The 21287-nt window shown below is 45.6% G+C and overlaps 1 protein-coding gene across 6 annotated transcripts in view; it reads left to right on the forward strand.

Annotated features, from left to right (window-relative positions):
• The window catches only part of HDAC8 (histone deacetylase 8), a 127335-nt gene that overhangs the window by 46503 nt on the left and 59545 nt on the right, over positions 1-21287 (forward strand). For all 6 annotated transcript variants that reach the window (XM_073360604.2, XM_073360606.1, XM_073360607.1 and 3 more), the window contains 3 exons: positions 528-640; positions 3499-3576; positions 7563-7671. In XM_073360604.2, the coding sequence (XP_073216705.1) occupies positions 528-640; positions 3499-3576; positions 7563-7671 (300 nt within the window). The remainder of the gene's footprint in view (positions 1-527; positions 641-3498; positions 3577-7562; positions 7672-21287) is intronic.

Below are 21287 nucleotides of genomic sequence, written 5' to 3' on the forward strand. Positions count from 1 at the left end.
CTGCAGTGTCTCAGTATTGTGCGGAGACAGAGGAGTTTTAGGCACTGGACTGTCAATCTGCCACCTTTCAGTAGCAGCAAATTCACTTAAAGTGTTTTAGATTTGCAAGAGGCTAATGGCAGCTGAATTTGTGTGTTTAGCTGCTCTGTACTTCCCTCTGCTGTTCATCCCTGGGCCACTCGAGCACAGTCTCTCAAGCCACCAGAGGCCATGACGTCTGTTTTGGTGTGGGACAAGACCAGCAACCTCATATTTAACATTTCAAGCTGGACATCGAGCCCAGGTTTCCAAAGTCCCATGTAACTGATCAGATACTCTGTGTGTCTTGTGGCTGGCTCTCACGTTGCTGCTCCTGACCAGTGGGGCTAGTTGACAGCCATGCCTTAGTGCTCCTTCTTTTAGTCCAGACAAGATGGATGCCATGCTGCTGGATGGGGGTTGTGGAGGGTGCAGGGGGCAAAGGTTGGGGATAACAACTGTCTTGTCTCCACTTGGGGATGTTTAACTTCCTGAATGTTTCCTTGCAGAGATGAAGCTTCTGGCTTTTGCTACCTAAATGACGCTGTCCTGGGCATCCTGAGGCTGCGTCAGAAATTCGACCGCATCCTCTATATTGACTTGGACTTGCATCATGGGGATGGTAAGGCCGCCATTTGGGCTGCTAAGCAGTCCTGGCAGGGCAGTGCTTTGGGGAAGCTTTGCGGGAGCCAGGATCGCTGAGGGGCTGTTACTGCAATAGAGATTGCCCACAGCAGTTTGAAGATAAAGTGGCAGGTGGGCAGGCTTTGTGCCTGTTTGTTTGGGTTTATAAAATCATATGAAAAGCCCCAGTGCTGCACTCTTGACACCTCAGCCATAAAGTAAAAATACACTTCTTCAAACAAAATGTACACAAATGAACAGCCTCATCTCGCCCCATTACTGCTCTTGCACAGATTCCAAGTCCAGAGGGGACACCTGTGATCACCTAGTCTGGGCTCCTGTGTAATGCAGGCCACTGGACTACCCCTGCAGAACTGCTGTTTAAACTAGAGCATAACTTTTAGAAAAACATCCCTGCTATTAATCAACTACAACTAAGGGAAAGAAAGCAGTTCCGCTGCCCCATAGAAGAAGGGTGATGAGAGCTGCTCTTCAGGCTGTGAAAATAGATGAGATTTGCATCATGCCCTGAAGTTCGGCAGATCCAGGCTACTTTGGACTATTTAGGTGTGGGGGAAGAGGCTATGCTGCTGAGGGCTCCTCTAGAAGAAGACCCTGCCAGTAGATCCTTCTCTTTAACACTAAGGGGACTTGAAATCAGAAGATGCACTAGAGCTAAACTCCAGCAGTACAGCACGAGGACTGAGAGGTTCTCTTAAATGGGAGGGGCCAAACCACTCAGAGCTTAACATGTCAGAGCCAACACCTTTACATGATTTCCAGAAACCAGTGTAGATCTAGGAGCTCTGGTGTTCTGTCTTGATACCCTGCATAGCAAGTGGGATGCTGCAGTCTGTACACACTTGGCTTTGCTAGTTGGTTTAAGGTACACTCCCATGTTGAATGCACGGTGGTACCCTCAGGTCAAGGTAATAAACATGTGGATTAGTGGCATCCAAAAAAGTCCCAGCCTTCTAATGGAGTTGTGAAACAGCTGTCTTGATTGCAATGGCTGGGGATCTAGCCAGATCCTAAGACGGCAGATACGCATTCAGAGGGACAGGTATAATTCTGGCCAAATCTTTTCATTGTTTTCCCCAATCTACCAGTATCATTGCAGTCTTCAGTGAGTTGAGCCTTTGTCAGCTAGGCCAGATCCAGGCCCCGATCTCTACCTGACCCCTGGTAGAGCACATGACTGATTCACTTGGGTTGATATAAGTGAAGAGCTAGGGCAGGCTGGGGTGTCATCAGCGCCATAGCCCATGTCTCCTCGCCAATGCTGCTGGTGGGAAGTGAAGAGTGGTGAGGCACTGGGGCCCTGCAAACAGACTCATGTATGGAGGAGGATGTCTAGAGTGCAGCTTTCACAAGCCAGAGGTGCTAGCTCTCATCTTGCTGTAAAGCAGGGGTTCTCAAACTGTGGGTCAGTGGGTTAGGACTCTGTTTTAATGGGATTGTCAGGGCTAGCATTAGACTTTCTGGGGTCCAGGGCTGAAGCCCAAGCCCTGCTGCCTGGGGCTGAAGTTGAAGCCTGAGCCCCACCACCTGGGGACAAAGCCAAAGCCCAAGGGCTTCAGCCCTGGACAGCAGGGCTCAGATTACGTGCCCGCTGGCCAGGGCTGACGCCCTTGATCTTCGGCTTTAGTGCCTCCACCTGGGGCGGTGGGGCTCGGGTTTTGGGCCCCCCAAACCGGGGCAGCAAGCTCAGGCTTCAGTCCCCACTCCTGGGGTCATGTAGTAATTTTTGTTGTCAGAAGGGGGTCACAGTGCAATGAAGTTTGAGAACCGCTGCTGTAAAGAATGGCTTTTTCTCCACTTAGCAAGGTGAGGTTCCCTCAATTCACTTAGGCCCAGGTCTTTAAGGTATTTAAGCACCTAACTCCCATTGATTTTAGTAAGAGTTTAGGTGCCTAAATACCTTTGAGCACCTAGGGCTAGTTGCTGACTCGTGTTAGGAGATGCCTTGTATGGCTCTCCCAAGTCCTGGTGCTTGCTCTGTATTATTAAAACACAAGGCCCTGTGGTGATGTTCTGAGCAGTGTTGGAATATTAAAAACAACAAGCTCTGTATTAACAAGCTCTAATTCTATTAAGCCATTCCGCCAAGGGTCTCCAGCAAGAGGATTTCCTCACTGCCCTTTGCCTTCCATACAGGACGCAGGACTGTGTCATGGCCAATCCTGGGGCTTAATTGCTTAATGTTGTCAATGCAGATTTTTGGTGTTGCAGCAATCCATACTAAATGATGATTCTATAAAACAAAATCCGGAACGGGCCTTGACTGAAGCTGCTCTCTGCATTGGGGCCATTATTTCAACACTTTTTAACATTTCCTGCTCTCCTAATTTTTATGGTGTGTTTCATTTTGGTCCATTTCCCCCCCACATTTGGTTTGTGTTAAGTCTTCTGCAACTTCTTTCCCAGTGTCTATGTATATTAAAAAGAGACTTGGTGAACTGGAATGCTGCTAAAAGGGATGGACCATTAACTCTGGTTATAATCAGGGACAGGTTTATCCCGGGGCACCCTAATTCTGAGCTGCCAGGCTGTTCTCTGCTCTTCCAGTCTGAGCAGACAATACCAGTGCTGCTGACTTTTGCAATGATTTGTGATGTGGAGATGCATTCACCAATGATTAGGTTGAGACCAGTAAAACTCATTTCACTTGTCATCCACGCCACATTTGAACTCGTCTCCATTTGTTAAGGATGGATTTACTGTGTCATGTCTGCCTTTTGCGCATTCTCTCCCTTTCCCCCTACTGCTTGTTTGAGGTGAGCTCTTGTGTTTTCTTTGTAATGTGTAGTTTATGTGAGTAAGTGACACCTGAGTTTCTTTCTCTCTCCCTGTTAGGTGTGGAAGATGCCTTTAGTTTCACCTCCAAAGTCATGACTGTGTCTCTGCATAAGTTTTCACCAGGATTTTTCCCAGGTAAGCAATCTTATTATGGCTTCACTAACTAGCAGTTTCTGCGCTTGGGTTATGTCCTGTCCCCTTCACTCTTTCCAGGTTTCCCACCACCCATCTGTGTCTGAATCCTCTCTCTACCCAGAAAACAATATAAGAGGAGCCCATACACTCAGTAGTGCACTTCCTCAGCCTCTTCCCGACACTATACCTCAAGGGCACAGCCACTGCTGGGTCCATTCCACTGTGCTGCCGCTCTCTGCCTGGGCTGGTGTCCTGCTGTGTAGCAGAGAAAAAAGTAGAGCATCAGCAGTGCTTGAATGAGCCCAGAAGGAGCACTGAGGGCAACCTCACCCTCTGTATACCTTTAGAGGGGAGAGGGGACAATGCGATGAGATGCAAGGCATCCTTTGCTTGTGCGTTTTTCAAGAGAGGTAGGCGGTGAGGCTCTAACGTGGGAATCTCTAGAGCTATGTCTACACTTACTGCAGCGTGTCGAGTACAGACACTATATGGCACAGTGAAAGGCTCTGGCAGTGAGGAGACAGCGGGGACACTATGCTGCTAAAAATAGCGGTGTAGGCATGTGAGGCACTGCTTGGGCTGTACACAGCCCGTGTCGAATATCTACCGTGGGGGTTCAGGAATGTAGGGCACTCTAACCTTCTTGTCTAAGTCCTGTCTCACCGTCTCTACATTGCTAGTTATACCCATGCTAGCTGGGTGGGCAGTGTCTGTACTTTACATGCCACCGTGAATATAGACATACTGTATGAGTTAGCCTGTCAATGGCTAGGGAGGGCTCTATTGGCACTTGTGAAAGCTTTGCAGGACTCTGTCAAGAAACGTCTGCAGTCGTCCTCTTTACCTGCTTTCAGCTGTGATATGATTAGATGTATAGAAAGAAAAGGAGTACTTGTGGCACCTTAGAGACTAACCAATTTTTTTGAACATAAGCTTCCGTGAGCTACAGCTCACTTCATCGGATGCATACTGTGGAAAATACAAAAGATGTTTTTATATACACAAATCATGAAAAAATGGGAGTTAATCACTACAAAAGGTTTTCCCCACCCCACTCTCCTGCTGGTAATAGTTTATGTAAAGTGATCACTCTCCTTACAATGTGTATGATAATCAAGGTGGGCCATTTCCAGGACAAATCCAGGTTTTCTCCCCACCCCCCGCCCACACACAAACCCACTCTCCTGTTGATAATAGCTTATCTAAAGTGACCACTCTCCTTACAATGTGTATGATAATCAAGAAGCAACTCTTACCAGTGTTTTCCGCTTTTTCATGTGACACACTGTTTGCTCCGATCAGAGGTAAAATTTTTAAAATAGCTTTTTTGTTTAAAGGGAACATTTAATGAATTTTTTAGGTTTAGTGTTAAATAAACCTTAAAAGCCTCAATTCATGTCAGCTTTTGTAATTGAAGGAAAATGTAATTCAGACGTCCCCTGCAATGTTGGCAACCCAAACGCAACAGTGCTGTGCAGTAAGTGTAACTGACTATAGAAACCCTGCGTGAAGCTGGCGAGTCTAGTTTTACTGTCTGAGCTGAGTGAAATGTAAAGTCAGTGAAGATCTTAAATGATCAGTGAATCTTTCTAAATCCATTCCAGTTTAGTGTTAGGAAATGATTTTCCATGATACTGACCAAGAAACCTCTTATGACAAGTTTTATCATCACCATATCCTGTTCATAGGTGCTGTGCAACCCATGTAGGTCTGTCCTGCCATGTGCTGAGCCCTCTGGCCCCAATCCAGCAAAGCACTTAAGCATGTACTTAACTTTGAGCATTTGAATAGTCCCATTGATTTCACTGGGATGACTTACGTACTTAAAGTTAAGCACATGCTTATGTGCTTTGCTGGATTGGGGCCAGATATCTCGGTGCCTTGCAGGACTGAGCCTGAATAGTGCATCTCCTCTGAGGTTGTACCTTCACTGCATGTGTGCCAGCAGCATCAAGATGCCTGCGCAGCTCCGAGAATAGCTGTAGGCCTTCAAACCACAGGCCAGATTCTTACTGGTGTTAACAGTAGAGCTAGGGCTTCTGCTTTTCAGGGATTAATAATTTCACTTTTCAGGGTTTATTTTTAGCAACTTTTGAGTTCCATGTTTCAGGGGTTGGGGGGCTTTTTCTTTGTATATACTGTAATGAGGTTGTGTGTGTGTATAAAAATGTCTATATTATGTGTATATCATATGAATATATGTAGTATATGTCTCCTCTCTGCCTCCCAGTGCAAGAGCCTTTTACTGCAGTGGGGAAAGGCTCCAGCAACTCTCAGCTGCCAGAGCCTTTCACACTGCCTCCTCCCATGCCAGAGCCTGTTTTAAATAGTACTACATTAAAGCGCACTAGGGAATGTTTAGTGTGCACCAGGAGGGTCTACACTCACTAATTAATGTGCAATGTGGTGGTGTAATTTAGAAATCACACCTTTGTAGTCTTCATCACTGCTCTGTGTAGACAAGGCCTTAAATACGAGTAACACTTCTGGGTTTTTTATTGGTGTTTGTTGGTTAAACGTGAAAATCTGAAGCCCTGAGTGTAGCTTTGTTGTGGATCAGGCTTCATATTTTTGCAGGCTCTGTCCAATTATTGTATTATGATAATGCCCAGAGGCCCCCACAGGACCCATTGTGCTGGGTGCTGTACAGACGCTTCTCACTGCAGAATTAATTCGGGTGATTGGCATCTGGGTTGGCCTAGCCTGGGTGTGGACAGCCATACTGCAAATCCATACTTAAGTTTCTGTGTCCACACTGGTGCTGGGCTCCCCCGTGTGTGTTGCTAGGACTTCTGGGGGCATGTTGCATGGTGCTTAGCACTGCAGTAACTGAGCTGCTCTCTGGTTCTTTTCCAGTGAATTGTGGGAGAACTTGTCTGTCCTTCAGAGCACATGGGGGGGAATTGTGGGAAGGTAATGGAAGACTATCAGCGTTCAAATGGCCTGCATCATCACGGCAAAGTAGGCAAGTTAGCAGCCCAAGTGAAAGCAGTATTCAGGCTTTAGTCTTTTGCCAGATGAGCCAGCTATCGCCCAGGGAAAGCACCACTGCATTTGGGTCAGAGGTGTGTGCATGTGGATAGGAGCCTGGTTAGGGGCCACAGCTGAGCAAGGGCCCAAGTTCTCTCTGCAGTGAAGACACGCCCATAGTGAGAGACAGTCCCTGCCCTAAAGAGCTAACAGTCTTGCTGGGCAAGCCAGACAGTAGTTGTGAGAAAGGAAATATTATCCCCATCTTACAGATGGGAAGCTGAGTACAGAGAGACTGAGTGACTTGCCTAAGGAAGTCTGTGACAGAGGTGGAAATCAAACCCAAATCTCCCAAGTCCTAACCACTGGGCCATCTTTCTGTCTGTCAGAGTGGTATTTATTATACACCTTAGGGAATGTAGAGCCTTAGCACTTGGATAGGTCATTGCTTTTATCCAAAACTTCAGCAGTATCCCTTTAACTGTCTCCCTTTAACATCAGATTCTACCAAAACCCCTTTCACTGTCAGTTGCAGCAACCTGTGTGTAGGTCTGTTCGTACATACTTCCCTCTCCCACTGTTGCTAATGTGTTGAAGTCTCTGAACTCTCTCTGGGGCTGTAGCTTGCAGGGTTTGAAATCTTAGAAGTATCTGCCCCAGGGCAGATACTTCTTGAACAAGGTAATCATAGGTAATCATAGAATATCAGGGTTGGAAGGGACCTCGGGAGGTCATCTAGTCCAACCCCCTGCTCAAAGAGGACCAATCCCCAATTTTTGGGGATAAATGGCCCCCTCAAGGATTGAACTCACAACCCTGGGTTTAGCAGGCCAATGCTCAAACCAGTAACTCAAAAACCTCCCCTGTTGGAAGTAGAGTGCAGACTTCTCTGAAGGTGTGCTGTGCATCAATTCTTCCCATCCTGTGGAAGACATCTCTGATCTGTACAGCTGCTGTTATTGAGCTCATTTTCTCCTTAGCTGACTGATAGTTTGGGTTTGTTTTTTATTGCTCAGGAACAGGAGATGTGTCTGACATTGGCCTGGGGAAGGGGCGATATTACAGTGTCAACGTACCTATCCAGGATGGCATTCAGGATGAGAAATATTACCAGATCTGCGAGACGTGAGACCCATTTTCTATCTGTTTTGTTTGAACAGAGGATTTCAGAGAACAAAACCTGTACAGATTTTTAATAATCTTTTTTATTATTTAAGTTTTGGCCCCTTTATGGTGTCAGTTTAAAGAGACACAGATATGTTAACTGGTGAGCTCACCTTGTAGGATCCCAAATCCCTATACAGATTGTATATACAGAAGCACTGAACAGCAATGTCATCCACCTCTAGGTGGAAGGGGACAAGCACCCAGTTCAACTGTGTGTGTATTTTGAGGGGCAGAGGGTGTAATTTTAACCAAGCACACTAGGGCAAATATCTACTCTTAGTGCTGTGGGATCTCTAGTGTCCATACAGAGAGGGACATGGTGGAGGACAAGGTTAAGGTTGTTTGCAAAGCATCTCAAGTGCAAAGCTCCATTAAATTTATTTTATCTATCTTGGAAGGATTAAGGACTGAGCCATCTTTTCTGGAATTGGAACGGTTGGTTCTAAGGAGTCTAATTCTGCACCTTCACAGGTGCATGACACAAACCACTAAATCAGCCTCTCTGGCAAAAAATGAAATCCAGAGCCTGTTCTTTTCTAAAGGTGATTAACTTTAGGACACTGCTGCTGCATGCATTTGTATGTCAATCTAATGCTCATGAAAGCCAAGGGCTAAACCAGTTGCTAGCTCAAGACACGTGATAGGAAGTCATTGTGCAAGCTTCCCAATCCAGCTCTGGCAATACATGTTTGTCCTGACCTGTACAGTACCCGACTTCCTCCACTACCTCCATGATTCCAGTCCTGGATCACTTCTGAGCATACTGTGTCAAAATACAAAGTGATTTTAAGAATCCAATAAACATCTACCCAGGAGTAGGATGAGACCATCAGATTTGTTTCTACTTGTGACTCAAGTTGTGATTTAAACCCAAGTTCAAAACTATTCAAACAAAATACATGGAAAATCTAAAAATAAAACTTGTGAAGTCCGATGTGCTAAATGGGAAAATCTTGCATTGGCCTGGAGAGTGTTAAATAAGCTAAAAGATCCCTTCCCTCTGACTTCTTTTCTGAAATAAAACAATGATCATAGAGTCAAATTATCCATCCATTTACAAAGTGGTCATGGTATTTGATTCTGTGACCTCCTCTGACAGTGAATCCTGTAAACTGACTACCCCCTGTGCAAAGTATTTCCTTGTATTCTTCTCATCAGTGACCCCTGCTGGCGAGAGAAGCCCCCTTTCATTGGCGGCCTTTTCCTCTTTGGCAAATAGCTGGCCTCCAGACTTGCTCTTTGGCATTCCCACAGCCAAGCACCAGTAAAAAGTTATGCAAAATCATGCCACTTCCCTCCGTCTTGGTGGCAACTGCCTTCCTCGTCTCTATGGAAACTGTCCCATTGCAGCACAATGATATAAATAAATAAAAAGGAAGTTTTGCTCCTGGAGTCTTAAACCATGTGCACTTTGAACTTGCCTCTCTATAAATAAGAGTACTTGTGTTTGAATGCTTTTGTTCTAGCAGATAAACTCCTATCCTGCTCTTGGGTGGTATGACATATGTATAATTGCCTATTGTTTCTGGAAATTGAATGACTCAGACTCCAATTAAATGTAATTGTTAGTAATAGCCGCTGTGTGGAACAGAGGCCATAGTGTGACATTTGTTTTTTTAAAAGTCTGACATGTCTTTAAAATATTGTAGATAAAGGCAGCCAGAGATGAGACATTTGAGACTGACAACTGCAGAGCTGGATACTCATCTGCAGCAGTATGCTTCAGTCATACACAGTGCAGAGATGTCCAAGAAATCTGTACACACACACTGCTCTGGAAACTTAGGCACTTACCTATTTCCTCCATCAAAAGAGAAAGTTACATGGGTTCTAGCTAATCACTGACTATCTCTTATTCATAAGATCATCCAGAATAGCTAATTTATTTGATCTTCATGAAAAAGGTTCTGATAAGATGATGGGTATCTTCACCTCTATTTTAATATTAACCTTCTGAAGATAAAAATACAGCACCTGAACAACATTACAGATATGGAGAACCATACTAATAAATAATCCAGAACTTGCATTCAAACAGAAATATTTCACAGGATGTTTATTCAAATTGCTGTAGCAGTTAGTGTGGTACATTCACATTTAATGATGTGAGGAGGAGAAATTTAGTTAATTCTCGTCTAACAGAGTCAGTGATGTACAAAAGCAGTAAATATTTGTTCACTGGGTCATACACAGTACATTCCCAGTGCGTAGCATATCACTATTTGTACACGTATGTAGTATGATTATATGTTAGCAGTACATGCTGAGCTGCGGTATCAAGTTTTTCTCAGCATGAGTTTGGGATTGTTGCTTTACTCTTGATTGGAGAAACCACAGTGCAGGTCACCCCAAAAGAGTGATTGTGAAACCTTTATAGCACAGAAACCTTTGTGTGTTTTGTATTTAGTAGGGAAGAAGGCTTAAAATGTTAAAGAAGGGTTGGAACTGCATGTTTGTATTCCATCACTGAAGGTCACGAGCCTTAGTTACTTTGGGCCTAGTGATAACACCAGCAGTTACATTATATAGGATACAAGTATAGAAATCTTAAAATTTCCGCATGTGTGTTGACCATTGATTGCCTGGGGTTAATAGGAAATGGCTGCTGTGGGCGGGTTATTCCATATTTTTGTCCATGTTTCTTGCCCCTTCCTCTGAAGCATCTGGCAGTGGTCACTGTCAGAGGCAGGATATTGGACTAGAAGAACCAGATCTGATCAGGTGTGGTGGTTTCTTCTGTCCAGGCTTTTGAGGGAGAGAAAACTATAGTACATCTTAAAAATGATTTAAGCAAGGTTTTCTAAGTTAGTGCCTTAGTTTGAGGACCTTTCAGGATCAAAACAAGGGTTGAGCCCCCTCTTGAGGAAAGTGGAATCACCCTTTCACAATGGCACAAAATGCCCATTTCTAGCTTTGATGAGTCAAACAATATCAGATCATAAACCATCTGCTGGCCTAGAATGAACAGTCAATGAATGTAAGAGAGGTGGGTGCATGGAGAGGAGAAAATATTTTCGTGGCAGATTGACTTTTTATTAAACAAGACACCTGTTTAAAGAACTTCAGATTTTGGAATGTTAGGCCCAGTCCTGAGGAAATGGGATCAGACGATAGAGAGTGCACGTGAGGCAGATGGAATGTGCATTTATGGCACATCTCTGTAATTTATAGTTTGAAGTGTTGTTGTAGGCCTGTTGATCCCAGGATATGAGTGAGACAAATAGGTGAGGTAATATCTGCTATTTGACTAACTTCTGTTGGTGGAAGGAACAGGCTTTTGAGTGTCAGAGCTCTTCCTCAAGTCTTGAACAAGTAACCAGAGTGTTGAAAGTAAATACAAGAGGGGCAGGTTGTTAAGTATAAGGGGTTCATGCAAGCTGTATAAGACCACTTAAAATGAAGTGGGCAATTAAGACTTAGCAGGTGGGAGACCAATTGGTGTAATGAGCCATAAAACCAGTGTCTCTGTTAAATCCATGTTTTTAGTGTCCAGCCAAAGTTATGAATTTAAGTTCTCAGGCTCGTCTTTTGAAGGTTTTGTGCAGGTTTCCTTTGAGGATGCGGACTGAGAGGTCGGATATGGAGTGATCGCTTTGTGAAAAGTGTGTACCCCGGGTGACAGGATGGTCTTGTCTTATCACTTTTCTGTGCGAGTTCATTCGAGAGCATAGTGTTTGGTTTTACCCACATAATTATTGTTGGGGCATTTGATGCACTCGAGGAGGTATACCACACAGTAGTGTAGCCGGGGCGGGGAGCGGGGCAGCGGCCGCTCCCCCACCGAGCAGAAGTGGCACCTTTTTAATTCTTCGGCGCCTTTTAAATTTTTACTCACCCGGCGGCGCTCCGGGTCTGGGGCGGCAGGTCAGGGGGAGTGGAGATAAAAAAAAGGCGCCACGCCCTGATACTCACCCGGCGGCGCTCTGAGTCTTCAGCAGCACTTGGGCGTCAGGCCCTTCACTCGCTCCGAAGACCGGCATTGCGGCGGCGGGGAGGGAGGGTCCTTCGGTCCTGAAGACCGGAGCGAGTGAAGGACCTGACGCTGAAGTGCTGCTGAAGACCCGGAGCGCCGCCGGGTGAGTACCAGGGGGTGGTGCCTTTTTTTAATCTCCATTCCCCCTGTTTTTTCCACCTGGCCACGCCACTGATACCACATATTGTGATAGGCATGTGTAGGACCTATGGCTCTTGAAAGTGTGTGCGGAGGGGGAGTATGATCATTGTAGCAGTGGATATATAGCTGCAGGTTTTGCATCTGTTGTTCTGATAGTCTGATGCTGCTTTGAAATGGTGTGTCCTGGTGATGATGAGTGTGAGGATGTTGAGTTGCTTGAAGGCCAGAAGAGGAAGTTTGGGAAAGATTTCTTTGTGGGTATGCTCCCCATCAAATATGGGTTGTAATTGTTTGATACCCCATATGGGTTCTAATGTGGGGTGATAGGTAACAACTGGGGGTGTGCAGTCAGTGTGTGTGTGTAGCAGTACTGTATTGCATCAGGTTCTCCTCTGGTATTTGGGTCGCCTGTTCCGTGATGTGTTTGTGACGGGTTCAGTCACAGAGACTCCCCTCGAGACTGTCACTCGATGAGCTGGGATACCACTGAGAACAATCCTCCTGCCAGAACATGCGCCCCTCCACTCCTATCTTGCTGAGTTAGACACTCCAGTCAGCTCCAGCACAGACCCAGAGGGGTTGGGCCATGCCTCTCTGCAGTTCTCTGAAACTGAGATTTACTCAGCCCAGGAGCTTCTCAGTTAACAGGGACTTCCCCAGCACCCAGTATTCAGCCTTTCTGGGAGCCTGAACCCCAAATAAATCCATTTTACTGTGTATAAAGCTTATACAGGGTAAATTCATAAATTGTCTACCCTCTATAACACTAATAGAGAGATATGCACAGCTATTTGCTCCCACAGGTATTAATCACTTACTCTGGATTTATTAATAAACAAAAGTGATTTTATTAAGTATAAAAAGTAAGATTTAAGTGGTTTCAAGTAATAACAGACAGAACAAAGTAACTCACCAAGCAAAATAAAGCAAAAGCACGCAAGTCTAAGCCTAATACATTAAGAAACTGATTACGAGTAATATCTCACCTTCAGAGATGTTCCAATAAGCTTCTTTCACAGACTAGACTCCTTCCTACCCTGGGCCCAATCCTTTCCCCTGGTACAGTCCTTGTTAGTTCCAGCAGACATCTCAGGTGGTAAGCAGGGGTTTTCTCATGACTGGCAGCCTCCTTTGTCCTGCTCTACCCCCTTGTATAGCTTTGGCACAAGGCGGGAATCTTTTGTCTCTCTGGGTCCCCATCCCTCCTTCTACACGGAAAAGTACCAGATTTAAGATGGATTTCATTATCAGGTGACATGGTCGCATGTCACTGTAAGACCTCTAGTCTCCATTCTCCATGGGCTGGCCCACACATACACAGGAAGGCTTTCAAGTAACTAAGGCCATTTACAACTGATTGTTTCTGGAACATCCTTAATGGCCTCCACTTAATATATTTACATCAGTGATAAAAGTTTCTATCTTATTCTCCTAACTCCAGATATAGAAATAATACATGTAAACAAATAGGATGAACACACTTAGCAGATTAGAAGCTTTCTCATGACACCATACAAGGGGGTGGTTAGCCTAAAGCATATTCCAGTTATGTCATATTCATAAGCATATTTCCATAAAGCATATGGAATGCAACATCACAGTGTTGATCTGCTTCTCTGATGGAGTGGGCTTGTTTGATGAGGGCGGTTTTCAGTGTGTTAAGGTATGTACCCCAGACTTTCTCCTCAGAGAATATTCTGTGGTTTCTGAGTGCCTGGCTGTAGAGAACAGATTTCTAGAGGTGTCTGGGTCAGTGGAAGTAAGTGTGGTGATCTGTGGGGTTCTTGTATATGGGTATCTATAGGGTTTCATTGTTGAAGCTGATTGTGGTATCCAGGAAGTTGATGCTAGTGTGGGTGTGTTCTAGAGCGAGTTTGATGGATGGATGATGGATGGTGGTAGTTGAATTGTAGTGGAAATCTGAGGGCGTTTAGGTCATCTGTCTAGTGGATGAAATTATCATTGTTCTATTGTTGGTGGCCCATGAAGAGGTTGGCATATTGTGGAACCATCCTAGTACCCAGGCTGTTCCCATGGAAAGTTCCCACAGACTAGGCCTATGTCTACATTTAAACTTGTGCTGCTGTAGTGCGTCAGTGTAGACACTCATTACAGCGATGTGAGGGGGTTTTCCCATCACTGTACTCAATCCACCTCCCTTGGAGGCAGTAGCTAGGTTGACAGAAGAATTCTTCTGTCAATCTAGCAGTGTCTACACCAGGAGTTAGGTTGGCTTAACTAGGTTGCTCAGTGGTGTTTTTTTTCCACACCCCTGAGTAACATAGCTAGGTCGACCTAACTCTTTAGTGTAAACCTGGCCTAAGACATACCAACTCAAAGCAGCACTAGACCTTGTCAGAACAATAGATGCAAAACCTGCAGACATATCTCCACTGCTATGATGATCTATACCTCCCACAACACACCTTTCAAGAGCCAGGATATTAGACTAGAAGAACCGGGGTCCTACATGTGGCTATTGCAACATGTGAGTGAGTGTGAAACTTCACAACATGGGTGACACCAGACAATCACTACGGTCTCAAATGAACTCACAAAGGAAAATGATAAAAGACAAGAACAACCTTCTCTCGATGGGCAAATACATTTCACAGAGCGATCACTCTATATCCAACTTCTGAGTCCTCATCCTCAAAAGAAATCTGCATGACATCTTCAAAAGATGAGCCTGGGAACTTAAATTCATAATTCTGGCTGAATGCTAAAAAACCATGAACTTAACAGAGACGCTGGTTTTATGGTTCATTACACCAGTTTGTCACTCACCTTACTACCTGCCAGCCCTTAATTGCCCATTTTAAGTGCTCTCCGACAGCATGTGTGAATCTGTCCCACCTTGTATTTAGCTTGGACACTCAGGTTACTTTCTCTAGATCTAAGGTAGAGCTCTGTGTGCTCAAAACTTGTCCCTTCCACCAACAGAAGTTTGTACAATAAAAGACATTTTACTTATCTCATCTGTAACTTATCACATGGCTAGTGGTCCTGATTCACTTTGCACAAGTGGAGCCAGGTGGGGAGAACTGGGTTCTCCCCTCCAAGTGTGGTGTGTGTTCGTAATATAAACATAACTGTGTAAAATACAAAGTAATACTTAAATAAATACATGCCTCCAGGGTTTAAATTCTCAGAGATTATTTTGCAGAGCCCCCCACACCCTCCCCATTTGGGGGCTCTGGGCTTCAGCTGCAGGGCGGAGGGTCTTAGAGCTTTAGCCCCAAAGGAGGGAGGGTCGGGGGCTCAGGGTTTAGTCCTGTGGGGGTGGGGTGGTGCCCAGGCTTGGGGCTTCAGCCGCATGGCAGGCGCACCAGGGCTCCCGTGGGTTTGAAAATATTTTCCGGAGCTCTGCTTCAGTGGGCTCCAGCTGAATTTAAGACCTGCATACTTCTGCTGTTGTATTGCAAAGCTATGTGATAAACTGCATTTATCCTGCACCTTTGATCACCTCCACCAGCTCTTTACCCATGAATCCCATCTCATCTGGGACTGCTTATCCTTTCCTGTGCCTAGGCATAGATCTGCCACAAGATTGAGAGTGTCTGGAAACATCCAGATTACAGACACTTAGTGTAGACCATGAGCATTATGGGTCTGAAATTGACTGATCCCATATGCCAAACGGTTGCTAACGGATGCAGAAGGTAGCTGCTGCTCCTGTTAACTGTGATGCACACTGAAGTGTAGGAATGACTAAAAGAACAAGCATGATACCCTGTGCCCATTCAAAGACCATCTGTTTTCAAGGCTTTCCATGAAATAATGTTGGGATTAGGCAGGAGCCACACCTGCTGCTGCTGTGAGGAGAGGAGACGTGCTAATACAGACAAGAAATGGCCGGCTGAAATGAAGTGACCAGGCCGCCTGATTTTTATGCCTGACCTGTTTTAAACACACTTTTTATCATTATTATTTCTCAAGTTATTGTCCCAAGCAAAACCACTGCACTTCTCCAGTCAGCCTGCCTCCTCCACTCTTCAGTCCCTGCCATCTTACTCAACACACCTGATAACCAGGACTTCCATCAGTCAAGAGGTAGAGGGAGGGCTTCTAGAAAGCTCCCCTGAGATCTTAGAATAAAGCTAATGACAGGCCAGGCTTTGAAAGCAACTGTGGAGCATGTGGGAGGGAAATGGAGGATCTCTATTTAGAAGAGTCCAAATTCAGGACCTGGACATCAGGATGGGGTACAAGCAATGCAGCTCCCATAAAGAGAGAGGTTTATTCAGGGTGCAGACCCAACAGGTAGGAATGGGAGCACTGCTTGAATGCTGGACTTGGCATCTGTTTGGGGGGTAGTCTTGGAAGGTCAGGTGCCTACGCTTGTAGGGATTGCACTCAGCAAAGCACCTGCAACAATTGCAAGATGTCTGGTCCACCATCTGGATTTCTTTGAGTTGATCTGGTTTTCATCATGCAACAAGACACTGATTCTAAGTGCTTGGCCAGACTCTGTAAAGTTGACATGATTAAAAATATACTGCCCTGCAAAAATAACGACTGCAACAATGGTAAGATTTGCACCTAAACTCTACAGAGACCACGGCATTTGAAATGAGGGCTGAAAACCCAGACCCAAGCTTTCATTTCTTTCTGGCTTGAACACAGGCCCTGGTTCTAATGGGGAACTTCAGTCACCCTGACATCTGCTGGCAGAACAATACAGCAGTGCATAGACAATCCAGGAAGTTTTTGGAGAGTGTTGGGGACAACTTTCTGGTGCAGCTACTGGAGGAACCAGCCAGGGGCCGTTCTCCTCTTGACCTGCTGCTTACAAACAGGGAAGAATTGGTAGGGGAAGTAGAAAGGATGGCAACCTGGGTAGCAGTGACCATGAGATGATTGAGTTCAGGATCCTCACAAAAGGAAGAAAGGAGTGTAGCAAAATATGGACCCTGGACTTCAGAAAAGCAGACTTTGACTCCGTTAAGGAACTGATGGGTACGATCCCCTGGGAGGCTAATATGAGGGGGAAAGAGGTCCAGGAAAGCTGGCTGTATTTTAAAGAAGCTTTATTGAGGGCGCAGGAACAAACCATCCCAATGTGCAGAAAGAATAGCAAATATGGCAGGCGACCAGCTTGACTTAACAGTGAAATCTTTGGTGAGCTTAAACACAAAAAGGAAGCTTACAAGAAGTGGAAACTTGATCAGATGACTAGGGAGGAGTATAAAAATATTGCTCAAGCATGCGGGGGTGTAATCAGGAAGGCCAAAACACAACTGGAGTTGCAGCTAGGAAGGGATGTGCAGGGTAACAAGAAGGGTTTCTACAGGTATGTTAGCAACAAGAAAAAGATCAGGGAAAGTGTGGGACCCTTAATGAATGGGGGGGGGGAACCTAGTGACAGATGATGTGGAAAAAGCTGAAGTACTCAATGCTTTTTTTGCCTCTGTCTTCACAGACAAGGTCAGCTCCCACACTGCTGTCCTGGGCAACACAGTATGGGGAGGAGGTGAACAGCCCTCAGTGGTGAAAGAACAGGTTAAGGACTACTCAGAAAAGCTGGACATGCACAAGTCCATGGGTCCAGCTCTAATGCATCTGAGGGTGCTGAGGGAATTGGCTGATGTGAAAACTGGTGGCGATCATGGGAAGGTTCCGGATGATTGGAAAAAGGAAAATATAGTGCCCATCTTTAATAAAGGGAAGAAGGAGAACCCAGGGAACTACAGACTGGTTAGCCTCACCTCAGTCCCTGGAAAAATCATGGAGCTGGTCCTTAAGGAAACCATTTTGAAGCACTTGGAGGAAAGGAAGCTGATCAGTAACAGTCAACATGGATTCACCAAGGGCAAGTCATGCCTGACCAACCTGATTGCCTTCTGTGATGAGATATGGATATGGGGAAAGCAGTGGATGTGATATATCTTGACTTTAGCAAAGCTTTTGATACGGTCTCCCACAGTATTCTTGCCAGCAAGTTAAAAAGTATGGATTGGATGAATGGACTACAAGATGGATAGAAAGCTGGCTAGATTGTCGGGCTCAACAGGTAGTGATCAACAGCGCAATGTCTAGTTGGCAGCCAGTATCAAGCAGAATGCCCCAAGGATCAGTTCTGGAGCCGGTTTTGTTCAACATCTTTATTAATGATCTGGACAATGGGATAGATTGCACCCTCAGCAAGTTCATAGATGACACTAAGCTGGTGGGAGAGGTAGGTATGCTGGAGGGTAGGGATAGGGTCCAGAGTGACCTAGACAAATTGGAAGATTGGGCTAAAAGAAATCTGATGAGGTTCAATAAGGACAAGTGCAGAGTCCTGCACTTAGGAAGGAAGAATCCCATGCACTGCTACAGGCTGGGAACTGACTGGCTAAGCAGCTGTTCTGCAGAAAAAGACCTGGGGATTACAGTGGATGAGAAGCTGGATATGAGCCAGCAGTGTGCCCTTGTTGCCAAGAAGGCTAAAGGCATATTGGGCTGCATTAGTGGGAGCATTGCTAGCAGATCAACAGAAGTGATTATTTCCCTCTATTCGGCACCGATGAGGTCACATCTGGAGTACTGCATCCAGTTTTGGGCTCCCCACTACAGAAAGGATGTGGACAAATTGGAGAGAGTCCAACGGAGGGCAAGAAAAATGATCAGGGGGCTGGGGCACATGACTTATGAGGAGAGACTGAAGGAACTGGGCTTGTTTAGTCTGCAGAAGAGTGGGAGAGGATTTGATAGCAGCCTTCAACTACATGAAGGGGGTTTCCAAAGAGGATGGAGCTAGGCTGTTCTCATTGGTGGCAGATGACAGAACAAGGAGCAATGGTCTCAAGTTGCAGTGGGGGAGATCTAGGTTGGATATTAGGACACGCTATTTTACTAGGAGGGTGGTGAAGCACTGGAATGGGATACCTAGGGAGGTGGTGGAATCTCCATCCCTAGAGGTTTTTCAGGCCTGGTTTGACAAAGCCCTAGCTGGGATGATTTAGTTGGGGATTGGTCCTGCTTTGTGCAGGGGATTGGACTAAATGACCTCCTGAGGTCTCTTCCAACCCTAATCTTCTACGAATCTTTGATTTTTGGGACTTTTGTGCTGGTGGAAGGTGCCAGTTTGACAGCAGTAGAGCCTGAAATCCTCTAGGCATCAGTATAGGCAAACTGGAATGTGATGGGCTCAAGTACAGCCAGGACCTCAAGTCCAGTTGCCAGGCAAGAAAAGGAGATGGTCCCAATTCCTTTGTAAGCAAAATGAGCTTTGTTTACGAATGTGACTGTTGTCACAGTATGTCCAGTGCAAACTCTGGCTTTTCTCTGAACCTAGTGAGCTTGGCTACACTGACTGGCCCATCCAGAGTGACTGCGGCCAAAAACTAAAATGTGCTTCCCAAACCAGTGTTCTTATAGAGGAATGTTAGTTGCATCCCACACTGCACTTTGGGGAGAGATCATAAATGGTTAACAGTGTTTGGTAGGGAGTGCAAGGTGTACACGGCAACTAGAAGATGAATCTGATAAATGGACAAGCTGAACATGGAAATTATCCATTTCTTTTGCTTTTGGGTGCCAGGGACAGCTTCATTTTCAAGGCTGTTCCTAGCCTGCATCACAAGATGCATGAGGTTCTCCCCAGAGACCCATTCAATGTTCGGAATTCCCCCTGCATGGCGGAGAACGCTCCTCGGGATGAGAAGGGAAAGCCCATTCTCCATGTGATCCATTCTGAAAAGACTGGAGACTGACAGGAAAATGTGCCAGTAGTGAGGATGTTCTGTGATGCAGTCATCTGCATGCCTGTAACAGGGCTGAGACCACCAGTGTGCTTCCCATACAGCCTATGGAACAGCCTTCAGGTGATGATCAGGTTTGGCTATTACTGGCTGGAGCTGGATTGTGTCTGATGGATTGCTATGCACAGGTGTTGCAGAGCTCTCCAGGCAGTAAAAGGTCTTTCATACCAGTGACCTGCATTAAATGAGCCTCATGGGCAGATTTCAGCCTTAAGTCTTTGGGATTTTGAGAGGGAAGGAGAATCAGGACAAGGATGCCTTTGTTTAATCTGGAAAGGAATGGATGTCATCTGTAAGGACAGAGAGAACAGGCTGAGTGGGGAGAGAGGCAGAATCTGTTACTGTTGAGTGCTGTGGTTGTTGAGAAGGAGAACGGATTTGGGGGGTGGTAGTTTGGTGGTTTTGGGACACAGTTTCATGAGGGCTAGGGGACTATTCCCTAACTTGTTTTTCGAAGGTCAAGGTAAATGCTTGAAGAGGAGCCCAAACTTAGGGAGCTCTTCCAGATTTTTCAAAACCACAGACCGTACTGAGATTCACTCGTGACTAGCTAAGAGAAGGTTTGAATGCCTCCAGTCCTTCCCTGTGCGATCACTAATGAGTGTAATCAAGGCTAGATAACATTTTGGCTTCCATTCTGTTTTCAGTCAAGAAACTAGAGTGGTTGGCTTTCACATCCCACCCCAACACAAACCCACCCTCTCTTCTCAGCTGCACTCCAGTCAGGAGGCTCTATTCTTCTGACCTTTCAATATGTAACAAAGGGGTACTTATACTTCTGCCACTTCCTTGTTTTGAGTGAATTTAGAGCTGATGAAAGATGCTGGCCTGACAGCCCTGGGGACTGAGGGCCTCTGTTCAGCTACACAAAGCACAGCACAGGCAATGCCATCTTCTCCCCGTATGCTGCCCTGATGGGGTTTAATCAGTTAGCGACACAATGCTGAACCCAGTTTTTCCTCGTCTACACTGCCCACTAACCTATCGTCATCGTTGTCACCTCGCTTGATTGTCCACAGTCATGGTCAGGCATGATAGAATCCTGTGAGATAAACTCTTAGAGTGTTGGGCTGACTGGATGCTCTCTGGCCACCTGGAGTTGGTTTCTGTTACATTCTTGCATAGTTTGAAGTTTAGCCTGTTTGTCAAATCTGGCACCAGTATCAGAGGTTGCCTAGAGGAGAAATTCTCCCAGCATGTAGATGGAGCTGACTGCAGAGCAGCACTTCTCATCTCTTCCCAGATCAGTAGAAAGAGTTACTCGCTCCTTGAGTATGGGGCTGAATTATCAACAGAGATTCCAGGAGCTTAGGCAGTATTGATGTTTATTGTTTAGGTAAGGTCTGCAAAGTGCTTTAAAAATGAAAAGTACTGTTTAGGGTGAGTGTTGAAGTTAAAAACTTTTTATATTGTCAGCAAAAAGGTCAGAGCAGCCTGCAGGGACACTTCACTGTCCTAACTGGGAGCTTTTGCTGAGAAATTTTGGGAAGACTTGGGACCTGGATTGGTTCTGTGTGGCTGGAAACCTCTTGCATGTGTCCAGGGTAGTTCTTTTCAGAATGAAGGGAATAATCACAGGGCTTGTGTGGTAGCAATTCTTGCCTTCTGTGGAAGTGGTGGATTCTGCCACAAGAATAGAATGTCCCCTAGATGAGGCAGGATTAAGGAGACCCAGACCTGTGCAAATGTTTACAGGTTCCAATGGGAGCTGTCGT

Source organism: Lepidochelys kempii, chromosome 9 (genome assembly GCF_965140285.1).
Source record: "Lepidochelys kempii isolate rLepKem1 chromosome 9, rLepKem1.hap1, whole genome shotgun sequence".
Taxonomy (NCBI): Eukaryota; Metazoa; Chordata; order Testudines; family Cheloniidae; genus Lepidochelys; species Lepidochelys kempii.